Raw genomic sequence first — 19,934 nt, 5'->3', positions numbered from 1 at the left:
AGCTTAAAATTTGAATATCTCTGTAGACGTTTGCAGTATTGGCATCTTGATATTTATATGCTTATATGGCCTTCTGTATGTAGATATACAGAAGAGAATTTTATCTATCCAGCCACATGCTCTTTGTCATATAAATATATATATAATGCAGGATAAAAGCTTTAATAATTTTGCAGAAGAAAGTAATTTATTCATCAGGGCCTTCCTTTTCCTGTTATTGAGGAAAACACTATTATAACAAACTTATTTTAGCAATGTAACATTAGCATTTGTATATGTTTTTGAACCAGTCTTTCCTCTCTCCTCCAATTATACGCAGTATCCAGTTTGAAAGAGAAACCTTTAGCTTGACCCCACCGTTTTCATAAAATCTAATACTCCCATCCATATGTGAACAGTTTAGATGAAAGTTATGTGGCAAGAGCCCTTCTGCCTCCCACATCTCAGAGATCTATTAACCTTTCTGTTCTGTCAACCGTACACCTGTAAACCTGCCCTTCTTCCGACATCTTCATTTCCTCAGGTTTTGATCATAATAACAGTCTATTATTAGGGTACCACTCCATATCACTTAACATGGGTGACTTATTACTTAACATGCTTTGTACTCTGTGGAGGTCATGCCACCTTATAAGCTACATGTTCTTCCAGTTCACACCAAAGGCCATAAAGGGTACAAGAGTTTGAAGCGAGAATAAGCAGTGCTGCAGGGAGGTATGTGTGTGTGCTTGTGTGTGTGTGTGTTCAAGACTCTCCAGCATTTTGAAATAATCTGATCAGAATTAAAGGACCTGTGCTGTATTTAAAGGTGTACTTCAGTGGCATAGTGAAGACTCCTGCAGCCCCTGGTGATACTGCTGCGGAGAGGTACCCCCCCACCCCCAAGCTGCAGATGGTTCTGGGAAATATTCAAATCAAAGGTGACTAGGGGCGAAAAGAGGAAGCACTGTGTTCCTCCTTCATAGTCTCTAGCAGAGTGGTTACTTCATATCGTGCCTCTTGAGAGGGTCCCTCCATGTTGTCAGATTAGTCCTGTGATAGTAGCTGGGTCTAGAAGTGAAGTCATAATGCATGGATGAAGGTTACTCATCTGCTTTAGATGTTATGAGCATGGAAGTAGAGGGTTAGTAATTTGGGTTCTCTCAAAATACAATGGTAATCTTGTCAGCATTTCCTTTGGTGCACCCTGTTTTGCATACTCCATATACTTCTAATGGAGTAGGATGTGGAAGAGGATTTGTTAATCCCATTTCAAAAAGCTGCAGTAAGGAAATGAGAGAAAATGGTTACATTCACACTTCTATGGTTCTACTTTGTGTTTTGATTAACATGCAAAACAGCAGTGCTGGAACCCTTTACATGTCAATATATGATAAAATTCCCATTTATTATGTCATTATTAAATGATTTAATAAATGGGAATTTTGTCATATTTTGGCATGTCATTATTAAATGATTAGGGATGCAGGTGGCACAGTGGTTTAAACTGCTGTGCTGCTGGGCTAGTTGATTGAAAGGTTGCTGGTTCAAATCTGCACAATGGGGTGAGTTCCCGTTGCTCCATCCCAGCTCCTGTCAGCTTTGCAGTTCGAAAGCATGCAAATGCAAGTAGATAAAAAGGTGCCACTTCAGTGGGCAGGTAACAGCGTTCCGTGCACTTCGGTGTTTAGTCATGCCAGCCATATGACCACGGAGACTGTCTGCAGACAAATGCTGGCTCCCTCGGCTAGGAAACAGAGATGAGCACCGCCCCCTAGAGTCAGACATGACTGGACTTAACGTCAAGGGGAAACCTTTACCTTTTTATTAAATGATTTGCCATTCATGTGTCCTAGCTGGAACAAGGTTATAACTACTTCTGTGTACTTTAAATGCATCCACCTAAGATTCTTTTAGGCATTAATGATTTTAAGGGATACAGATTAGAGCACACAAGAAGGGGAAGTGGTAATGGAAAATTACAACAGTTGACGATATGCCTGGTAGGATAGCTGAGCACTGTGCCTCTGGTTTACTCTTGTGATTATTAAAATGAATATGACACTGTTGTACAGCAACTCCCAGATCAAGATACGGTATTGAAAGAGCAATCATATGGTCCATGGGAGAGCATGATGTTTTCCCCTCCCACTCCTTGTAGCTGCTCTGGAAAGCGCTGTGGCATGAGGCTGAGGCTCACCTGGGGCTGGACTCCTGGTTTGGTGGATGCAAGTGAGTAAGAAGGTGGTGAGAGGATACTTTAAAGATGTGCAGAAACCTAATGCTTCCCATGTCCCATCCTCATGCCTCCACTAGATGTACTCAAAAGCACATCTAGTGGAATATGAGGACATAATGGTGAAGATTGTCTCCATCGTTCCTTCTGCTCTGCTGAAGATTTTTCATTGTTCTGCTGTCAGAGTACTCCCCAGCTACTCACAGGGTCTCTCTGTAAAGGAATTTTGGTGTCAGGAATCAGGAATGCCCCTTACATAGCCCCCACCTCCTTCAGTGTCCTAATTTTCATGTGAGGCCTACATTTCATGTTCATATAAGTGTCTACTCCATACAACAATTGCAATGTCTGAGCTGAAGTATATTAGCATTTCAAGAATGGCTTTATAGGAAGATCAGAAACCTGAAGTAGATAATCTTGAGCTTTCCTCAAACAGCATGGATGGCAATTGCTCTGCCTATCTCTGTTTCCATTTATATCTAGAACTTCTAGGATTGTTTTAAGGCTGGAATCTTCTAGTTTAGAAAGACTACCCAGCTTACTGAGATACATAAATGGCATTCTTTACCATCCCAGTACTGTACATTATTTTTGAAAGCTCATTATTACACTTTTGAAATTAACAGTACAATGCTGTACATGTCTGCTCAGAAGTAAGTTCTGGTGTGTTCCATGGAATATGCTCTTGGATAAGTATGTATAGGATGCAGCTGAAGTCATGAGGAAAAGTACATTCCATTTGAGCAAAAACATATGTTTGTGATGTATCAATAATAATGGAAGAATTAATGGGTTTTTCTTCACAGGTCAAGGCCACAGACAGAGATTCGGGGCATTTTGGTCAAATTCAGTATTTTCTTTATGATGGATTCCATAACTACGAAAAATCCAAAGCATTCCAGATTGATTTAAGCAGCGGCCGCATCTGTGTGTTACAGGACATAGACAAGGAAGAGGATCCATCTACTTATGATCTGTTAGTGAAAGCTACAGACGGGGTAAGTTTCACCCTTCAGCAGTGTCACTGTTTTGTTTTTAGCATTCAGATGTGAAGGCTGATTCTCACTGTCCGTTACTACATCTGCCAGGAGTGGGTTCCTCAGACTTGCATCAGGAAAGAAAATCCCCCTCCCCACACACTCATCCTGCAACTCTGCAGCTGTTTGCTGCATGGGTCATGTATGCGCTAGCTCCATGCTGTGACTGAAAGCATGCTTGGGACAAGGACTGCATTCAGGCAGACACTGAGGCTTCCCCCTGCTGCACCCCACCTGCAACAGCACCTCTTTTGCACTGAACAGGATGCCACACTTGCATCTTCCTGTCTTTTCGGTAGGTGGATTTCTGGCCAGTGCTGGAGCGGTTACTCCAGGAACAAGTAGAGTTGATCATGTAAATGGTTGTGTCCAGTACTGGGTTGATGGAAATTCCATTAATTTTAGTAAGTAGTCCTACTCTGGGATTGGTTACAGCCTTACTTGCGTACTTGGTTCCCCTGCTCCTAAAAAAGGAAAAGATAAAAACAATGGTTGACCTTTCACTTTTTATCATAATATTAAAGAATGTGATTTACTCATATGGGAAAAAGGTGCTGGTCATATGGATGCCATTGTTGGGGTGGATAGTCTTTCTTTGTCCCTGATGATGGGGAGCCTGTCTGTGGAAGGGAAAGCAGTATGTGCTTTGGGCTGCTCAGGACACATCAAAACTCATTTCTGTGCAATATAGCTAACTTTTGCTTCCCTGCTTGCTAGTGGAAAGCCAAACTAGTGTGCAGGGTAGGTATTTACGTATTTTAAAGAATATTATTTTTCAGTTATTTGTCCTTCTCCCCCTCCCCTCCTACTTTTGTCCAGCTGCCATCTTTGCAGTTAAAGTAGCAGGGTCCTATTTCTGGTGTCCTGGTTGTCCTTTGAATGCAGCTGCCACCAGACTTGTCCAAACCAGGAGTACTCTCCTTGTCTCTTGTGTCATGGCCACTGGAGTTGAGGCCTGGCCCAGCATGACCCCCAGACCTAGTGCTGCCTTCACCACCTTCCTGGTTTTTCTTGCTTCCATTTGGATTTGCTCAGGAAGCAGAATTTGAGGGTATCAGCACATTCTGTCCTTTGGCATCCAACAGCATCTGTGCTCCTGAGAGCACACTACTGGCCAGAGATTCCCCATTCCTGTTAAATGGCTATTTCAGTAAAATAATTTGATATTAATTTCAGAGTACCTGAATTTCATGTTCATTCCAGAGTATCTGAGTGCATGCTTAAAGAAAATACAAAGATTTTAAAGATGCCACATGTCAGCTTTGAACAGAACATTTAATAATGGAATTTATTACCCTTGACACTAAGGGTTTTTATGGAAGACAAATGTCTTTATGGAAGGAAATACCAGTGTTTTGGGGAGAAAACGCTGGTCAGGTATTTACTACACTTGCATATCTGTTCTGTCAGGTTGGTGTTGCTGGCTTTTTTCTCCATTTGAAAAGATGGAGGAAATGTGTCCATTGCTTTGCCATTTATTATACAGATTGGGTGCTGGTAAAGAACAAGAACTATAAAGTAAGTGCAGTAGAATTTATCATAGTCACAGTTTCATAACATTACAGTAATGAAAGATCTTTCCAGTGGAATTCAAACAGGAAGGTTTTGTTACCATTCTGAATTGCACTCAGTTAATAGGTCTATCAATCAGTGTAATGATAAAGTAAATGTTTTTTGGGCTCTAGATAAAAATGATGGAAGCAATGTTCCCAGAGTAGAAAGGCACTGTGCAACTGAAACTCAGAATATGTTATAACACCTACAGTTTTCCCTCAAATCAAAAGCATACCTAACAGTGTAGGTAACCCTGGATATGTCTACTCAGTTCCACTGAATTAAGTGAGGCTTATTCCCACATAAATGAAGTCAGGGTTGCCACCTAATATTCTGGGGAAATTTTCAGATTATGGTCACAGTTGCTATTCTTGAACTATTCCTTTCCAGCAGCAGTTTCAAGAAGGAGGTCTTGTTGCTTTCTATAACTTGAAATCTTAAAAATTACCCCTGCCAGATATAATGTAATGGGTAATTGCAATGCTCCTAACTTTGTAGGAGGTTTGATGCGAACTATTACACCTTTATTTATATTAGATAGGCATATTGATATTCTTTTAGTATATTATTATTAAAATATTTACATAGATTATTTTTTAGCAATTCTTTCAGCAACCTTTTTTGGTAGCCAGCTTGGGTTCATTGTCGGAAAAAAGTGGGATAGAAAGAAAGAAAGAGTTAGGAGTTAGCGCAGTTAGCTCTCAAGAGGAGACCTCTGCTCAATGTGACATGAGAATACCCTCTTTTACCCCTGACTGCAGACAAGAACAGGATAAATCTTTCATTTTGGGCTCATCTTTGGAGCAGGCAAAAGCAGCAGCTTAGTAGAAGAAGAAAACCCAGCTCTGAAACTTAGTAGAAGAAGAAAACCCAGCTTCTTCCCTCGAAACATTGCCAAAGTTCATAATTACTTGACTTAGAACCTAAAGTCATCCAGCTTAGTGGTATTTACTAATTGTGCAGCATTTCACTTGGATTAGATAGTGGGAACTTTCCCCAGTCCCTGTGAAGGGTTGTTCACCCCCAAGAAAATGCAGCTGGGGCCCTACAACTGAGAATGGATGAAACCAGAACTATGACCATGGGTCATATTGAATTTGAGCCACATTAAAATTAGATCAAGGGCCACAGCTTTCCCACCTAGCCCTAGATGTTGTTCTCTAGTTTGGAGTGGAGAAAAAGGGTCTGTCATGTTGAGATTTTGTGCAGGAAGGACTAGTTGATATAGACTAGAACAGACTATAATCCTGCCCAAATCAAGGTCCATATAGATAGGTAGGCACATAATCAAATGCTATTTCTGTGCCAAGAATACTTCTCCACTTTTGCAGGTGCTCCTTGCAAAAGAAGAATTTTTAGTATTCACTTATTAAGAGGTGTTGAATGTTTCTAAATTTATTTGGTTTTTTTTAACTAGCTGGCAGTTAGCAGCTGCACAGAATTTCCCACAGAATGGTCTAGTACAGTGGTTTCCAACCTCTTCTCACTTGTGTACTCCTTAGCAGCCCATTTCCATAAATTGTATCCTTCATATCAGCAAAATGTTTGAAATTAGTATAGTTGCTGTTATTTCAAATGTGTATATGTTGTACCTGTAAAGAAATAGCCCAATAATGGGATTAAAGGGCAATGGAATAATAAGGTAAACAGGCAATGCATATATGTTTATATTCAGGACTCAAAAGATACAATGAATTCAAGTAAATACATAACAGATTACATAAAAAAGCTATATTACATTAATCAATTCCTTGTGTTTGTTATTAATAATTGTAGCAGTTTAATATGTTTTGAAATATTCAGAAAACACCCAACAAATATTTTATATACAACAAATGTTTAGTGCAAGAACCGTGCTCCCAGGATTGACTGAGGTGCCCACTTAATATACACCGGTACCAGTGCAAAGGCGCTTGCATGTTTGCAAACTGGAGGAAAATGAAAGCTGAGCCTGTGAGGGGCACTCCACCAAGCAAGCACACCGTAGTGGTGTGTTCACAACACATTGTTTAGAGAGGAAACCCCCCCCCCACACACACACTTTTCACCAAAATATCAAAATGAGGGAACAGGGCTTTTCTTGAGGTTAAATAATGAAGAAAACTTGCTTTGCCACTCGTCATACTGTCCAATTAATTTCACAACTTTTGACTTGTATCTTGTCTTACTATGTTGAGGTATGTGCCTTTTCCTGCCATTATCCAATTCTTTTTGTGTGCCCCTAAATGTCCTAGTACATGCCCCTCGGGGTAGGCATACGCCAGGCTGGGAATCACTGGTCTGGTGGGACTAATGCATTCTATTGGGTCATTTTGTGGAAAATGGCTGCTGTGCCATGGGTGAGAGTTCTGCTGCCATTGGTAGAGCAGCCAGGTTTTTGTAGCTGTTAAAGAAATGGCATTGGAAAACCTTTTGTGGCTTCATCCAGACATCATATGTAATTGAAGCACATGTCCCCTGCTTCAGCCCAGCACCATGAAATACTTTGTCTGGTTTATGTGGCTGGGGAGGTTTACAGGAGAGCAGGAAATGGTCTGAAGCAGGAACTTTACAACTTCTAGCTTTAACCTTTCCTTTCAGCATTAGTTTGTACCTTGTTTAGGGGAAAGGGCATGCTTCTCCTTTCACGCAGAGACAAACTTGGCTCCAAAGCCTTGCAGTGAATTTATTAATGGCTTGCACATACTCAGTTTGTCTGCACTTGAGTCCATGCATTGTACATTCTCTCTATTTTCTCCTGGCATTTAGTAATCCTTGTAATGCCAGTGTGGCAATCTCGGTGCCAGGCAAATAGACAATGCAACTGTATGCCAAATGCAGGAAAAGTGAAAACCTCATTGAGAGTCAGTGTTGATGGATGCTTCAGCTCTGCAGCATTCCATACTCAAGATGCAAAAACAATAAACAAAAGATCCAATTCATTTGACAATAATAAGATAATTATTACATTTCCTTCTGGACAAGCAGGTATTCCAGACTTTCTCCAAGACAGATGTGTGTTGGAGCATCTTTCATTCCCTTCTTTTAACTGGACAGAGTGCTTTGTGTTCAGTGGCAGCCTGACCAACATCTCTAAGACATATGTACCTGGAGATGTTGTCTAAGAGTGGCTCTTTAGGTGTTTAATTTATAACTGTTTAGATGTGTTACATTGCTACCCAATGAAAGGCTATGTGAGTCTACTTTCCCTTTGACGAACTCAAATGAGCTGAGGTCTACCACAGTGAAACATTAAAATACTTAATGATTCATTATAGTTGACATGTGGCTTAGAATTTGTTTTGATTTATTTAACAGGGTGGATTAAGTGCCCAAGCTTTCGTTCGCATAGAGATAGAAGATATTAACGACAATCACCCCATCTTCGATCCAGTAACTTATATGACAAGCATCAGCAGTCATACACAGCCAGGAACAGAAATAATAAATGTTATTGCTACAGACAAAGATTCTGGGATATATGGAGTTGTGGCTTACGAACTGGTACCAGGACACCTTTCCTCCCATTTCACAGTGGACACATCTACAGGTATGATACAAAGTACAAGTGATACAATTTAAAAACACACTCTATTGTTATAGGTTCTTGAAGTGAAAATATGGGTTAGTGCAAGTAACCACATGTATCTTATTACTGGTACCATGCTTAAGCTTCTAGGGTGCATAAGGTAGCACATTTGTTGAAGCTAAGTGGACGTGGATTTAACTGAGCACTGTCCTCATGGTTGATCACTTAGAAACTCTGTAAATTCTATCATGGAGAAAAGGCAGGACATAAATGTAAAAATAAATAACAAATACATGTCATTTATATCTGTAACCCAAATTCTTAAAACAAGGCCGGGGGCTACATCTAGCTCACTAAGGCTCCTTTCTGTTCTCTATAAAAGTGGCACATCAGACAGAGATGTGTTTAGTCTCCCTGAAATAATTTTGAAGGAGACTGAGATTTTGGATTTTTGGTGGGAAACCAGCCTTCCACAACATGGTATGCTGCAAATGTGTTGAATTACAGTGCCCATCATTTGTAGTCAACATGGCAAATTGATCACTCTGGATGGAAAAATACAATTATTGGATTTGTAGACCAATATATCTAGAGGGCACCAGGTTGAAAAAGACTGCTCCAACTGGTAAAATCCAGCAATAGTTTCACTAGGTGAGTCATCTGATCCAATGCTTACAGGTTACCAAGAGAAGCCTAATGTTCTGAAGGATTACTGACATTCTGGTAGGCTGGACTTTTTATGCTAAGCAGCCACTATTTATTTTTCCCCTATGATAAATTCCATTCTACTTTGTTTCTTATTGATAAAATGGGATCTGAATTAGGAAACTCAAGAGTTTTAGTTTTACCTCTTACTTATATGAAATCACCACCACCCACATTATAATGTTTGAAAAGTTGGTGTGGTAGTTTTGAAGATTTGATGGTTTGTCTTGGTTGGTTTTGCCTTGAGATAAAGAGGATGGGCATCGTAGCTTCTACCAGTAATTTTATTTGTGCCATTGTGTGCATATTAATAGATGGCAATCCATGCCATACAAATGGTAACAGCCTTGAGAGGGAATGTATAATCCAGTTATAGATGATAGCTCTTTATTAGAGTGGGAGTGCTGTTTAATAGCATTCCAATCCTTAAGGGGAGTCCCATTTCAAATATCATGTGTGTGTGTAAAATTGTAGCAAACTATTAAATTGGAACAAGCTCTGTATTTTCATTGATAATCATCTTCCTTGCAGATGTGTATAATAAACTTAATGTCTCTATCCAGCAGCATATATAGAATATACACTTGAGTATGATTCATTCCAAACTCTCCTCTGTTAGAAAATAATGGGCTGGATCCAGGCTTACTTAGAATCCACATATTGACGTTGATGGAACTAAGCATGACAAAGTTGGGACCCAACCCAGTGATCATGGACTGCTTACTTATGGATTAACTTTTATTTCGAGTGCAATAGCTTTCCAGCAGTCTGTATCTCTTGAAGTGGATGCCAGACTACAAAAGCATCTAAGTATGTTTACACAGAAGTAAATCCCACTATATTAAGTGGGACTTGCTCCCAGGTAAGTGTGCATAATGCTGTAGTTGTAAGGTCAGATCTAGCACTCATGTAAGCAGAAATCTGCTTGGAAAATGGGCTTTCTGCTTATCCAGTGGGAACTCTTGGCTGCCTCGTGCCCAGCATTGGTGACTTTCCATGTCTGCTCCAGAGGACCTGCTAATCTTTGGAGCAGATTTGGAGGGCATGCAGGTGGTGGTAGCAAGGAGGGAAAATCCATTTTTCTGGTGTCAGAATGACACCTTTAAATACAAGCTATAGTATTCAAAACTGCCTGCCGCAACAGATTTAACAGGGATATCTATTTATGAGTAGAAATCATTGTTGGAAGGCATGAGTATAATTATCTTTCTTCTATGTCCTACTGGACAAAATTCCTTCCTTGAGTGAGGAGAACAAGTTGCTTCATCTGCTTTACTTCTCTATGTTATTTATGCAATATATAAATGGATTTTGCTGGCTGCTGGGTTTTGTGAGGAGACGTGTTTGTCGGGTGAAATTAAACGTATGCTCAAGATGATCTTAGGCAAATACAGACGGAATATGAAAAGTGTAGCTATTAACACGGCAAAGATATTTTGAGTGGTTGCTATGTTTAGCTTTGAAGCTCAGCCTCTCTAGTAAGACAGTTAATTTACTTGGAAGTGCCTGAATGTGGGTCATGACTGCCTTGCCTGCATGTAACTAGAAATTTGTCTCTTGTCATGTGAGGACACAATTTATCTTGGGCTTCTAGTTTCAATAGGGCTTGTTTGAGAACAGGCTTTGGTGATCTGAACTGTAAAAAAAATCTGGATATAAAGCAAAATGTTTGATTCATTATAGCTGACCTCAGTGTTCTAGTCACAGTGACTTGTATGCTTAGCAAAAGAAGAGATTAAATGTGGAAGTTCTGCTATGGTGCAGTTTTTGACAAATGGCAGCAGTAAAATAACCATAGCATTAATAGTGCAAACCTGAGAATACATGGTGCTGAGTTTAACAGAGCTTATTTTCATGTGAACTGGTACAGCACCAATGTGGTGTAGTGGTTAAGAGTGCTGGAGCGGGACTCAGGAAATCTGGGTTTTCATCGCCACTCAGCCACAGAGTCACTGGGTGACTTTGGGCCAGTAATGTCCTCTCAGCCTAACCCACCTCATAGGGTTGCTGTTTTGAGGACAGAATGTAGATGAAGAGAACCTTGTAAACTGATTTAGGTTCTCTGGTAAAGGAAGAAAGGCTGGATAAAAATGTATCCTCGTCTTCATCCTCATCCTCCAGGATTACAATCCAGACAGTATGTTTTATTTAACACTAAAAATTGAGATTTGATTGTGAATATTGTTTCATTTGACACTCTGTTGCAAGGAAAATTAATCTTTTTAATTTTCAACGTACATGTGGCATTTTTTATGGCCTATTCTAAAGCAAAATTGATGCACACTTGAAAGAGTCGACATGAGTAAAGACAGATTGTAAGATTGGAATCATTTATTTTGGAACATTCTGAAACCACATCCTTTTGAAGAAAAGTCTTTCCTTACTGTTTTATCCAATCTGCATAAGTAATTGATAGCACATTGAGGCCATTGAAAGTAAATGGGACTAGGTTAATGTGTTTGGCTTTGACCTTTTGGGAACTAGTTATCCATTGAGTAATGGAAATTCTATTGATGGTTTAAGCCTAGCCACTAATGGATGCATGCCTCTGTTAAAAAGCACCACAGAATTTAGCATAAATAAGATTGAGTGGAACTTCCAGGTATGAAGAAGGCTGGGTACAATTAGGGGGTAAAATTGCTCAACTGGCAATTCCCAGTAGAGATTTCTGGACAAAGTCCAAAGCATTCAGCCTCTGAGGCTTATTCAGTTACTATGTTCTTCCCAAAATCTGACCCAGCAGCTGAGTCTCTTGGAGGCTGAGGACTCATTCTGATCAGCCAACAGCTCACATCACCTGCAATGGCAATCACAACTCAAAAAACTACATAAACAGGTACACTACCTCCCTTCCTCCTTTTTCTGGTAGTTTAGAGTTCCCCCAGAACTGATAAAATAGATGATTTTGTCAACCAGACTTTCTTAATCTAGTGATGGAGCAAATCATGGGGGAGGCATTTGTATCCCGGAACATCTGCCGCAAGATCGCATCCTCCCTAAAACTTTTTTCTCCAGTACCTAAACAGTAGTGTCACATTTTCTGCAATTTGCTTAGATTCTTTAGAGACATTTTTCTTCTGCATCCTGTGAAGAGGACAATAAGCATAATAATATATGTGTGAGAATTAAATGTCAAAGAGGAAGTACAGCCTCAAGAATGTTATCTTCTTTCTAAACTGGTTTTAAAACTAGAATTCTTGTATAAATTCATGCCTTTTCCCAGTTACTTAAAATGCTATATTAATAAGTGGGGATATATTTCTCCTGTACTTAAATAACTTCACTAGATTGCATTCTTTTTCCAAACATAAGTCAAAGTACCAGTGCTTCTCTTGAAAGCCCTGTATGACTTAGGACCGAAATACTACAGGGCTACTAGTTTCTGTGCTCACTTGTCTTGATAAGGCTGACTGGCTGGCTGGCTTCACTCACTCACTCACTCACTCACTCACTCACTCACTCACTCACTCACTCACTAGACTGTCCTTTACCAAAATCTCAGGACAGTTTAACAATACAACAGTGTAAAATAAAACACGGCACCCAAAAAATTGCTACTGACAATAAAACCCCAGTTAAAACAATCAGATCTTAAACATTGGAAAATGAAAAGGTTTTAGCCTGGCACCAAAACGAATAAAGTGTGAGACCTTTCAGTAGTTGGATAGATTTCCTGTCCCATCCCATCTGTTCCCGTCTCTAAGTGGGCAAAAAATAATGGCTGCTGTATTTTTATACTGTGGTAAGATATGCTAAACCAATGTTTGTGTTTTCTGCTATAAAGAAGTAAACTGTGCTTTAATGCTGCTTGTCAGCATCCACCTGTTGTCTTCTTAGCATTCCAGCCATTTTCCTTTGGCAAGGTGGAGTGGTGGCTTTACGGTTGAACAAGAAAACCAACTATTTTGAGCTAGTACGTCAGTCCATCAAGTTAATCCAGTATTGTCTACTGAAGCACCAGTATTCTGGATTCTCAGTTAGAGACCTTTCTTATCACCAGCTGTTAACTGAAAATGCTACAGGTTCAACCAGAGTCCTTCTGTTTATAAACCTTGTGCACAAACAGTAAGATATGATTCCTCCCTGTTTTGTCCAGTCAGACATCAACAAAATCATATTAGCACAAACCATTGTTTGAAAACATCGTTCGATTCATGGTTTCCCATTTGAATTTTCAAGTTAATTACAAACCATACTTTGTCAATTCAGACATCACACTTATGAATGTAATGCAGTGGTGGTGGCAGCAGCTCACAATTTTTCCTCTTGTGAGGAACCCAAGGCAGCTTACATTTTATCCTCACAGCCTATCCTCTATGAGATAGTTTGGCTGAGAGTAACTGACTAGCCCAAAGTCACCCAGTGAGCTTTGTGGCAGAGTAGGGACAAGAACCAGATCTCCCAGGTCCCCATTCCAGTATTCTAGCCACCACAGTAAACTGGCTGTCTTGTAACCATGGCACTAGGAACACTGGGAATCTTAGTTCTGTGAAATGACTTGCCCTTGCTTAATACTACACTTGTACGTTTCTCTGCCAACAGTTGTAGTAGTTGCATAGATCTTGTTAAAATTTAGAGTAATAGCAAATAATACTATATTAAATAATTTACATGGGTCAGACTAGTACTTATGCTGATATGGGGGGACTTCAAGCTTCGGACTGTATTAACAAGTTGTGTTGGCTAAGGAAGTCCAGCATCTATTGAAGATGGTACCGAATGCTTCAAAAATATGGGCACAGTTTAATTAAGGGTGCAATTCTATGTATGTCTAGACAGAAGAAAAATCCCATAACTCCTAGCATTCCCCAGCCAGCATGAGTTGTAGATTTTTTCCCCTTTCTGAACAAGCATTGAATTGTACCTCAATACATTTAAACAAATAAACAAACCTAAATAAATACAATGTGCCCTGACACTCTTAGGTTCTCCTTTGTATGCATACCAGGTTTTAGATGTTTTAAGTTTCACAGCATTAGAACTATGGTGCTGACCAACAGCCATCCATCAGCTTTTAATATTACAGATGTGCAGGCAGCCTGTGCTTCCCTTCCCTTCCAGCCTTGTGTTCATTGGGTCAAAGCTGCTTTGTTCAGACGGACCCACAATGTGAACTGCTGGTTCTGCTGCTTTACCTTCCTGCTGCTTTTGGTCTTGCTGTTGATGCTTTTATATGGTTACCTTCTTATTTTTGATAACTTTTGAATGCATTCATCCTGATTCGGAAAGAGAGATTCACCAGCAGAAGCCACTTCCATGGCTACCTCCCATCACACAGGCATCAACCTCACAATGCTGCAGCAAGCTCTGAGGCAGCTGGATGCATCGCTTAGGGAATTTCTGTTGCCAGCCCAAATCACCAGGTGTTATCTGTGGTTATGTTCCTTCCAGGCAAGTCTTGTTTTGTCCAGTTGCCCTGCCTCGTTCATGGACTTTTACAGGTGGCCCACACAATGACATTTCCAATTTGTTACTTCCCCATGTTTTCCCAATGCTTCTTTCATCTTTTTTTTTCTTGACAGTTAAAAAAATGTTAAGGAAGCAAAGGGAGAATACCAGCATTGTGCTTTTGGATTAGACTAGACTAGGTCCCTTGTTCAGCATGGTAACCACCACACGTCTCTGTAATATCTATTAAGATTCCTTAATTATGATTGAGATTGTCTGAGCTGAACTATGTTATTGACTTGGGTCTGTTACAACAAAGAGAAAGAAGTAAAGAAGAATTATACCAACTTATATTAAGCATTCCAGTCCCTACTGAAGCTTAATAAGCTGTCCTTTGTTCTACAATTTTATTTATTCATTTTAAAATAGGCCACTTTTCTAGGCCAAGTCCATCAGAAGCAGTGATGTGTTGTTCTGCTTATCATCTGAAGACAAACCTCAGTCAATCAAGCAAGTGAATTTTAATGAAAGCTTTAATTAAAAAAAAAAGAGCTGACATACTATTATGACAGAAACCATTGGTTATAAATATAGTAGGCAGCAAATATCCAATAAAAGGAGAAGACCCTGGCTTCTCTCAAGACCCTGTCTTTGGCAGACCAAAGACTTCGTGCCCTGTTTATACACTTTTCTCAAGAGATGATAGTCTTTTTCTTAATTTTCAGTTCATATGTCGGACAATTTAGGGAAGTTGAAAAAAGATGTGTTATCTTAAGTTGGCTTAGCTGCCAGATTTGAAGGTGAATTTAGGTAATGAGCAGCATACCTTTTTCGCCATCTGTCTGCTGTCTGAGTTGACTGTCAAAACAAATTAGTTGGGAGCCATCTGGATGTTGCACTTGCAGATAGTTAATACATAAACACATTTGTTGTGAATGGCTTTCTTTCTTTAGTTTTTTGCTGCAATTTCATTATATTATTAGGGGACTGCAGATGGCGCAGTGGTTTAAACCACTGTGCTGCTGGGCTGGTTGATCAAAAGGTTGCCGGTTCGAATCTGCCCAACAGGGTGAGTTCCCGTTGCTCCGTCCCAGCTCCTGCCAACCTTGCAGTTCAAAAGCATGAAAATGCAAGTAGATAAAAAGGTACCACTTCGGTGGACAGGTAACAGGGTTCCGTGCACTTTGGTGTTTAGTCATGCCGGCCACATGACCACAGAGACTGTCTGCAGACAAACGCTGGCTCCCTTGGCTAGGAAACGGAGATGAGCACTGTCTCCTAGAGTCAGGCATTTGTTGTGAATGGCTTTCTTTCTTTAGTTTTTTGCTGCAATTTCATTATATTATTAGTATTCACTAATAAGAAGAGTCCAGAAATCTGGAGAATGTATGTAGGGAAATTAATGAAGTTGATGAAACATAGGATATCCTCATTGTCATTTTCTTTGTCTTGCCTTCCTTACATTGACTACCAACAATGTATATTTAACATATGGTTTAACTGTATGTAGTTAAGAACTGAATATTATAAATGTTAATTACTTGCTAGGACAACCAATAGATGAATGTTTTGGGCTATACACTTGCTTGGAAAAGCAAAGTAAAATTTCCATGCCCAGAATCTAATGCTAGGCAGTTTAAGATGGCAGAGAGGCAGATAATTTGATGTTTTCAGGAAGCTAGCAAAGGTCAGTTTTAGACCAGTGGTCCCCAACCTTTTTGGCTCCAGGGACTAGTTTTGGGAAAGACAATTTTTCCACAGACTGGGGTAGGGATGGGTTTGGGATGATTCAAGTACATTACAGTGGTGCCTCATACTTCAAATTTAATTCGTTTCAGGAGGCCATTTGAAATCTGAATCATTTGAAGTCTGAAGCTGTGTTCCCCATTAAAAATAATGGAAAGTGAATTAATCCATTCCCAGACCCCAAACAATACCCATCTCAATAAACTTAAACAGTAAATATGTATGACTTGTGTTATTTTTTACCTCAATCAAATACCAAATTTAATAATTAAAACTTGATAACAATTAATAGAATATGTAAATATTTACAGTATTATATAATAAAATGAAAACTGCATTTACTGTTCAAATTTTTTAGTGGGGGGTGGGGAAGTAGAACAGGATCAAGGAGGCAATGAGAAGAATAGGGAGGGCAAGCAGTTAAAAGACACTCAGAATAACTGAAAGGGACACTCACCTAAAAGACACTTAGAACAAACAAAAGGCACTCAAAGGGATCAACAAGACACACAGTGAAAAGGCACAGATGCAACAAGAGACAAGAGATGACTTGGGCGCCCAACTGATGACATTTACATAGTGACCACATTTTTTTCTCTGTGCCTGCGGTTCGAACTTGGAAGTGTGGTTCGAACTTCAAAGAGATTTTAAATTTACTCTAACATTTGAACTCTGGATCTCAGCCACCACTCCTGCTGTGTGGCCCAGTTCCTAACAGACCACGGACTGGTACCAGTCCATGGACCAAGGGTTGGGGACCCCTGCGTTAGGGCATAATGTTGCTGACATCTGCTATAGACTATTTTCTTTTGGAGCAGGAAAAAATGTAGAGATTAATGAACTCCAGAACTTCTCCAGGGTGAGATACATGTGGCCCTCCAGTTGTTGTCAGCCAACACCTTACCTGTCAGAAAACATGCTGGGTGAGACTCATGGTAGTTAGAGTCCATCAACAATCTGAATGGCTGCGGGTTCTCAATCCCTCTTCTGTACCAATTGGATTTGGGCACATGTTACAATTATGGAATCTCACCAGCTGCCATAGGGAGCATGGTGATCCACGATCCACCTTATGCTTTTATAAAATTATAGATGCTGTCAGTTGGCTTGCCTACTGCTGAGAAGTGTGGGCTGTTGTTTCTGCTTTGGCTCAAAGGTTAAATTCACAGTAGTTAGCACAGCTCTCAGCATGTTCTTTACCTAGAGATAAGCCAATTTGTATTTAGATAAATGTAAGTCTTTATCTATGAAAGACTAGAAGTAATTCAGAGGAGATAAAGGAGAATTTTCCATTGTTTCACTGAAATCCATTCTCTAGCATAGAAAAGAAGGAAGGTGCAACAATTCCACCGTAATATATTATCTCCTGTGCAGCAAATACTGCACAATGTGGTATGTTAATTGAGAGTAAGTTTAATATAAGCATATCTACTGTAAGATTTAGCTGACTACTGGAAGTGAAATATGAAAAATAAGTATAATTTTCTATTTTTAAGTTTATTTATTTATTTATTTAAAACCTTTCTATGCCGCCCCATCACAACAAAGCCTCGAGGCGGCTCACAACACATAAATATTAAAATTGTACAATAAATAATACAATAAATAACACCCCCCAGGGCATTCTCGGCTTTAGAAAAAAAAAGCTATAGTTAAAGCTACATATAGATAAATATTCTTGTCACCGATCTCATTTCTGTTCAAGAGAGACCCTCTCCTTTCAACATCCTCATGAATAGCATGTTTGTGGATAAAAGATAGATACTGGTTTAAAACTAAAGAAAAATATGTACAGAAGCTTTCAAGTGCATGAAGAACTCCTCCTCATTCAACAATTCCCCCTCCCATCTAGAGGTGAAGTTGTTTTATTTATTTATTTGTAAAATTTGTCTGCCGTCCAATTACTAACGTCTCTGGACGGCTAACAACAGTTGAACGGTTCCACCACTGAAATGAATGAGGAAGTCTTCACCTGCATTTAAGGGTATTGGAGATGCCCTTACAGAAGGGGTAGTCTACCTGAAACGTGGGTAGCGCAAGTAGCAAAGAGAGTGATGAAGTTGCATCCTGGCAGAAGCAAGAGGCCTTATACAAAGGAAGGACTACTTGCCTGCCTGTGCCATAGTTCAGTGTACTGGATGCAGAATAGGACCCTGGCGCTTTGTTATGTGGCGTTCTTCCCATTAGACTTGCATACGTTCATATTGTGGATTTGATTTGCTACACGCCCCCCTTCTGCCTTATATCAACATCAGCATTTTGAACACTGTCAGGTACATTATTAAAAGTGTTGTTAGATAAAGCAGTACTAGCAATTCATTTGGATTTATATAAATCTAATTTTAAAATCTTGATGTTTTCATTGAACTATGGCAGTAGGGGGCATTTGACAAAGCTTTGCGTGTTGTTATTGTGTTTTTATTTGGTTTAGTTTTTTAGTAATAGTGCATCTCGATAACAAAGTATCCATGTTTATTTCAGTATTTACAGATTAAAAATTGCATCCTAGTAGCATGTTCATTATACAACCATCAGCTTTATTTTAGGAGATGAGACTTAGATGGTTGGATGATGCTAATGCTGTGATTAACCACTGACCTGAGAGAAACGTAGCAGAGAATAGTCAGGCTGTGCTATATAGGCTCTGTTCACACAGAATGTTAAACTGTGGTTTAACATTACAAGCAGACTTGCAGTGAGCCTTGTTTTTAGGAACTTCCCCATTATCTTCCAGCAGAGATGCTAGGAGGGGATCAGAAGCTTCTCTTACCATTTTAGCTTAGCTGCACTTTAGCAGGTTGTCTGAACCTTAAACTATGCTTAATCTGCAGAATTCTTTGTTGAAATACAACAGCTTCGTAACGCGTGGTTTGAAATGTTTTTGTTTGAACATATTGTAACTAAGATAAAGTTTTAAAAGGTTCACGGTCAGGCAAATCTAAAATGGAATCAAGAGTTTCCAATTCCAGAGTTGAGAATAAGTGACCATTATGCTTTAAAGGAACTGAGATAGGTACTGGATGTCATGAAGAAAAATCTAGGTGCTATAAAGGTGTTTGGGATAGTCTCCAGGATATTTGAAAATGATGTCAGAATTTTATGATGTTTATTCTTGTTGAAAGCTGAATAAATGTTATCATACTAACATTCCTCTGAAGTGCAGTTATTACTCCCACTAATGAAAGTTGATACAACTTCTATTTTTAATGTACTGTTTCAAAATTGCATGTAATTAATCCAACAAAGTAACATTTGTGTTCTCTAAAAAATAAACTATTTTTAAATTAAATTCTCCAAATGAGGGAATGTATAGAACAGGGTCCATTCATGCAATTCTGTGGATGGAATGAGAGTTATGTGGTTGTAAGTGCAAAAAACAGAAAATATCTGAAAAAATTAGCTCAAAGCTCTTACTGCTGAAATGCCTTTTTCGTCGTCGTCTTCTTCTTCTTCTTCTTCTTCTTCTTCTTCTTCTTCTTCTTCTTCTTCTTGGAGAACCCCAGATGGCTGATTTTGTCTCTGGGTCTGAATTTCCCCATCTGTATATTAGTTAGTTTGAAGTCTGGGAATAATTAATTAGATTACATTGAAAGTAAATTAGTTAAATTAAATAAATTAATGCCATAGGAAAATTGGCAAAGTCTGAATTGTTCTAACAAATGGGCCTTGGTATTTAAGGTGTTCTGCAGCTGAAACTGTACTCAGTATTGAAGGAATTTATAGTGGTTTGATTTCCCACTTATGTCCAAGTTTGGTTTTGGTGATTCTGGGACAATGATCA

General features: G+C 39.3%; 1 protein-coding gene across 1 annotated transcript in view; it reads left to right on the top strand.

Annotated features, from left to right (window-relative positions):
• DCHS2 (dachsous cadherin-related 2) overlaps positions 1–19,934 on the top strand; it is a 108,584-nt gene that overhangs the window by 39,268 nt on the left and 49,382 nt on the right. Inside the window, exons 2-3 of the mRNA XM_044430672.1 lie at positions 3,022–3,213; positions 8,104–8,335. Of these exons, the coding sequence (XP_044286607.1) occupies positions 3,022–3,213; positions 8,104–8,335 (424 nt within the window). The remainder of the gene's footprint in view (positions 1–3,021; positions 3,214–8,103; positions 8,336–19,934) is intronic.

Source organism: Varanus komodoensis, unplaced genomic scaffold, assembly GCF_004798865.1.
Source record: "Varanus komodoensis strain SLA01 unplaced genomic scaffold, ASM479886v1 scaffold21, whole genome shotgun sequence".
Lineage (NCBI taxonomy): Eukaryota > Metazoa > Chordata > Lepidosauria > Squamata > Varanidae > Varanus > Varanus komodoensis.
This window is presented reverse-complemented; position numbering and strand designations above follow the sequence as displayed.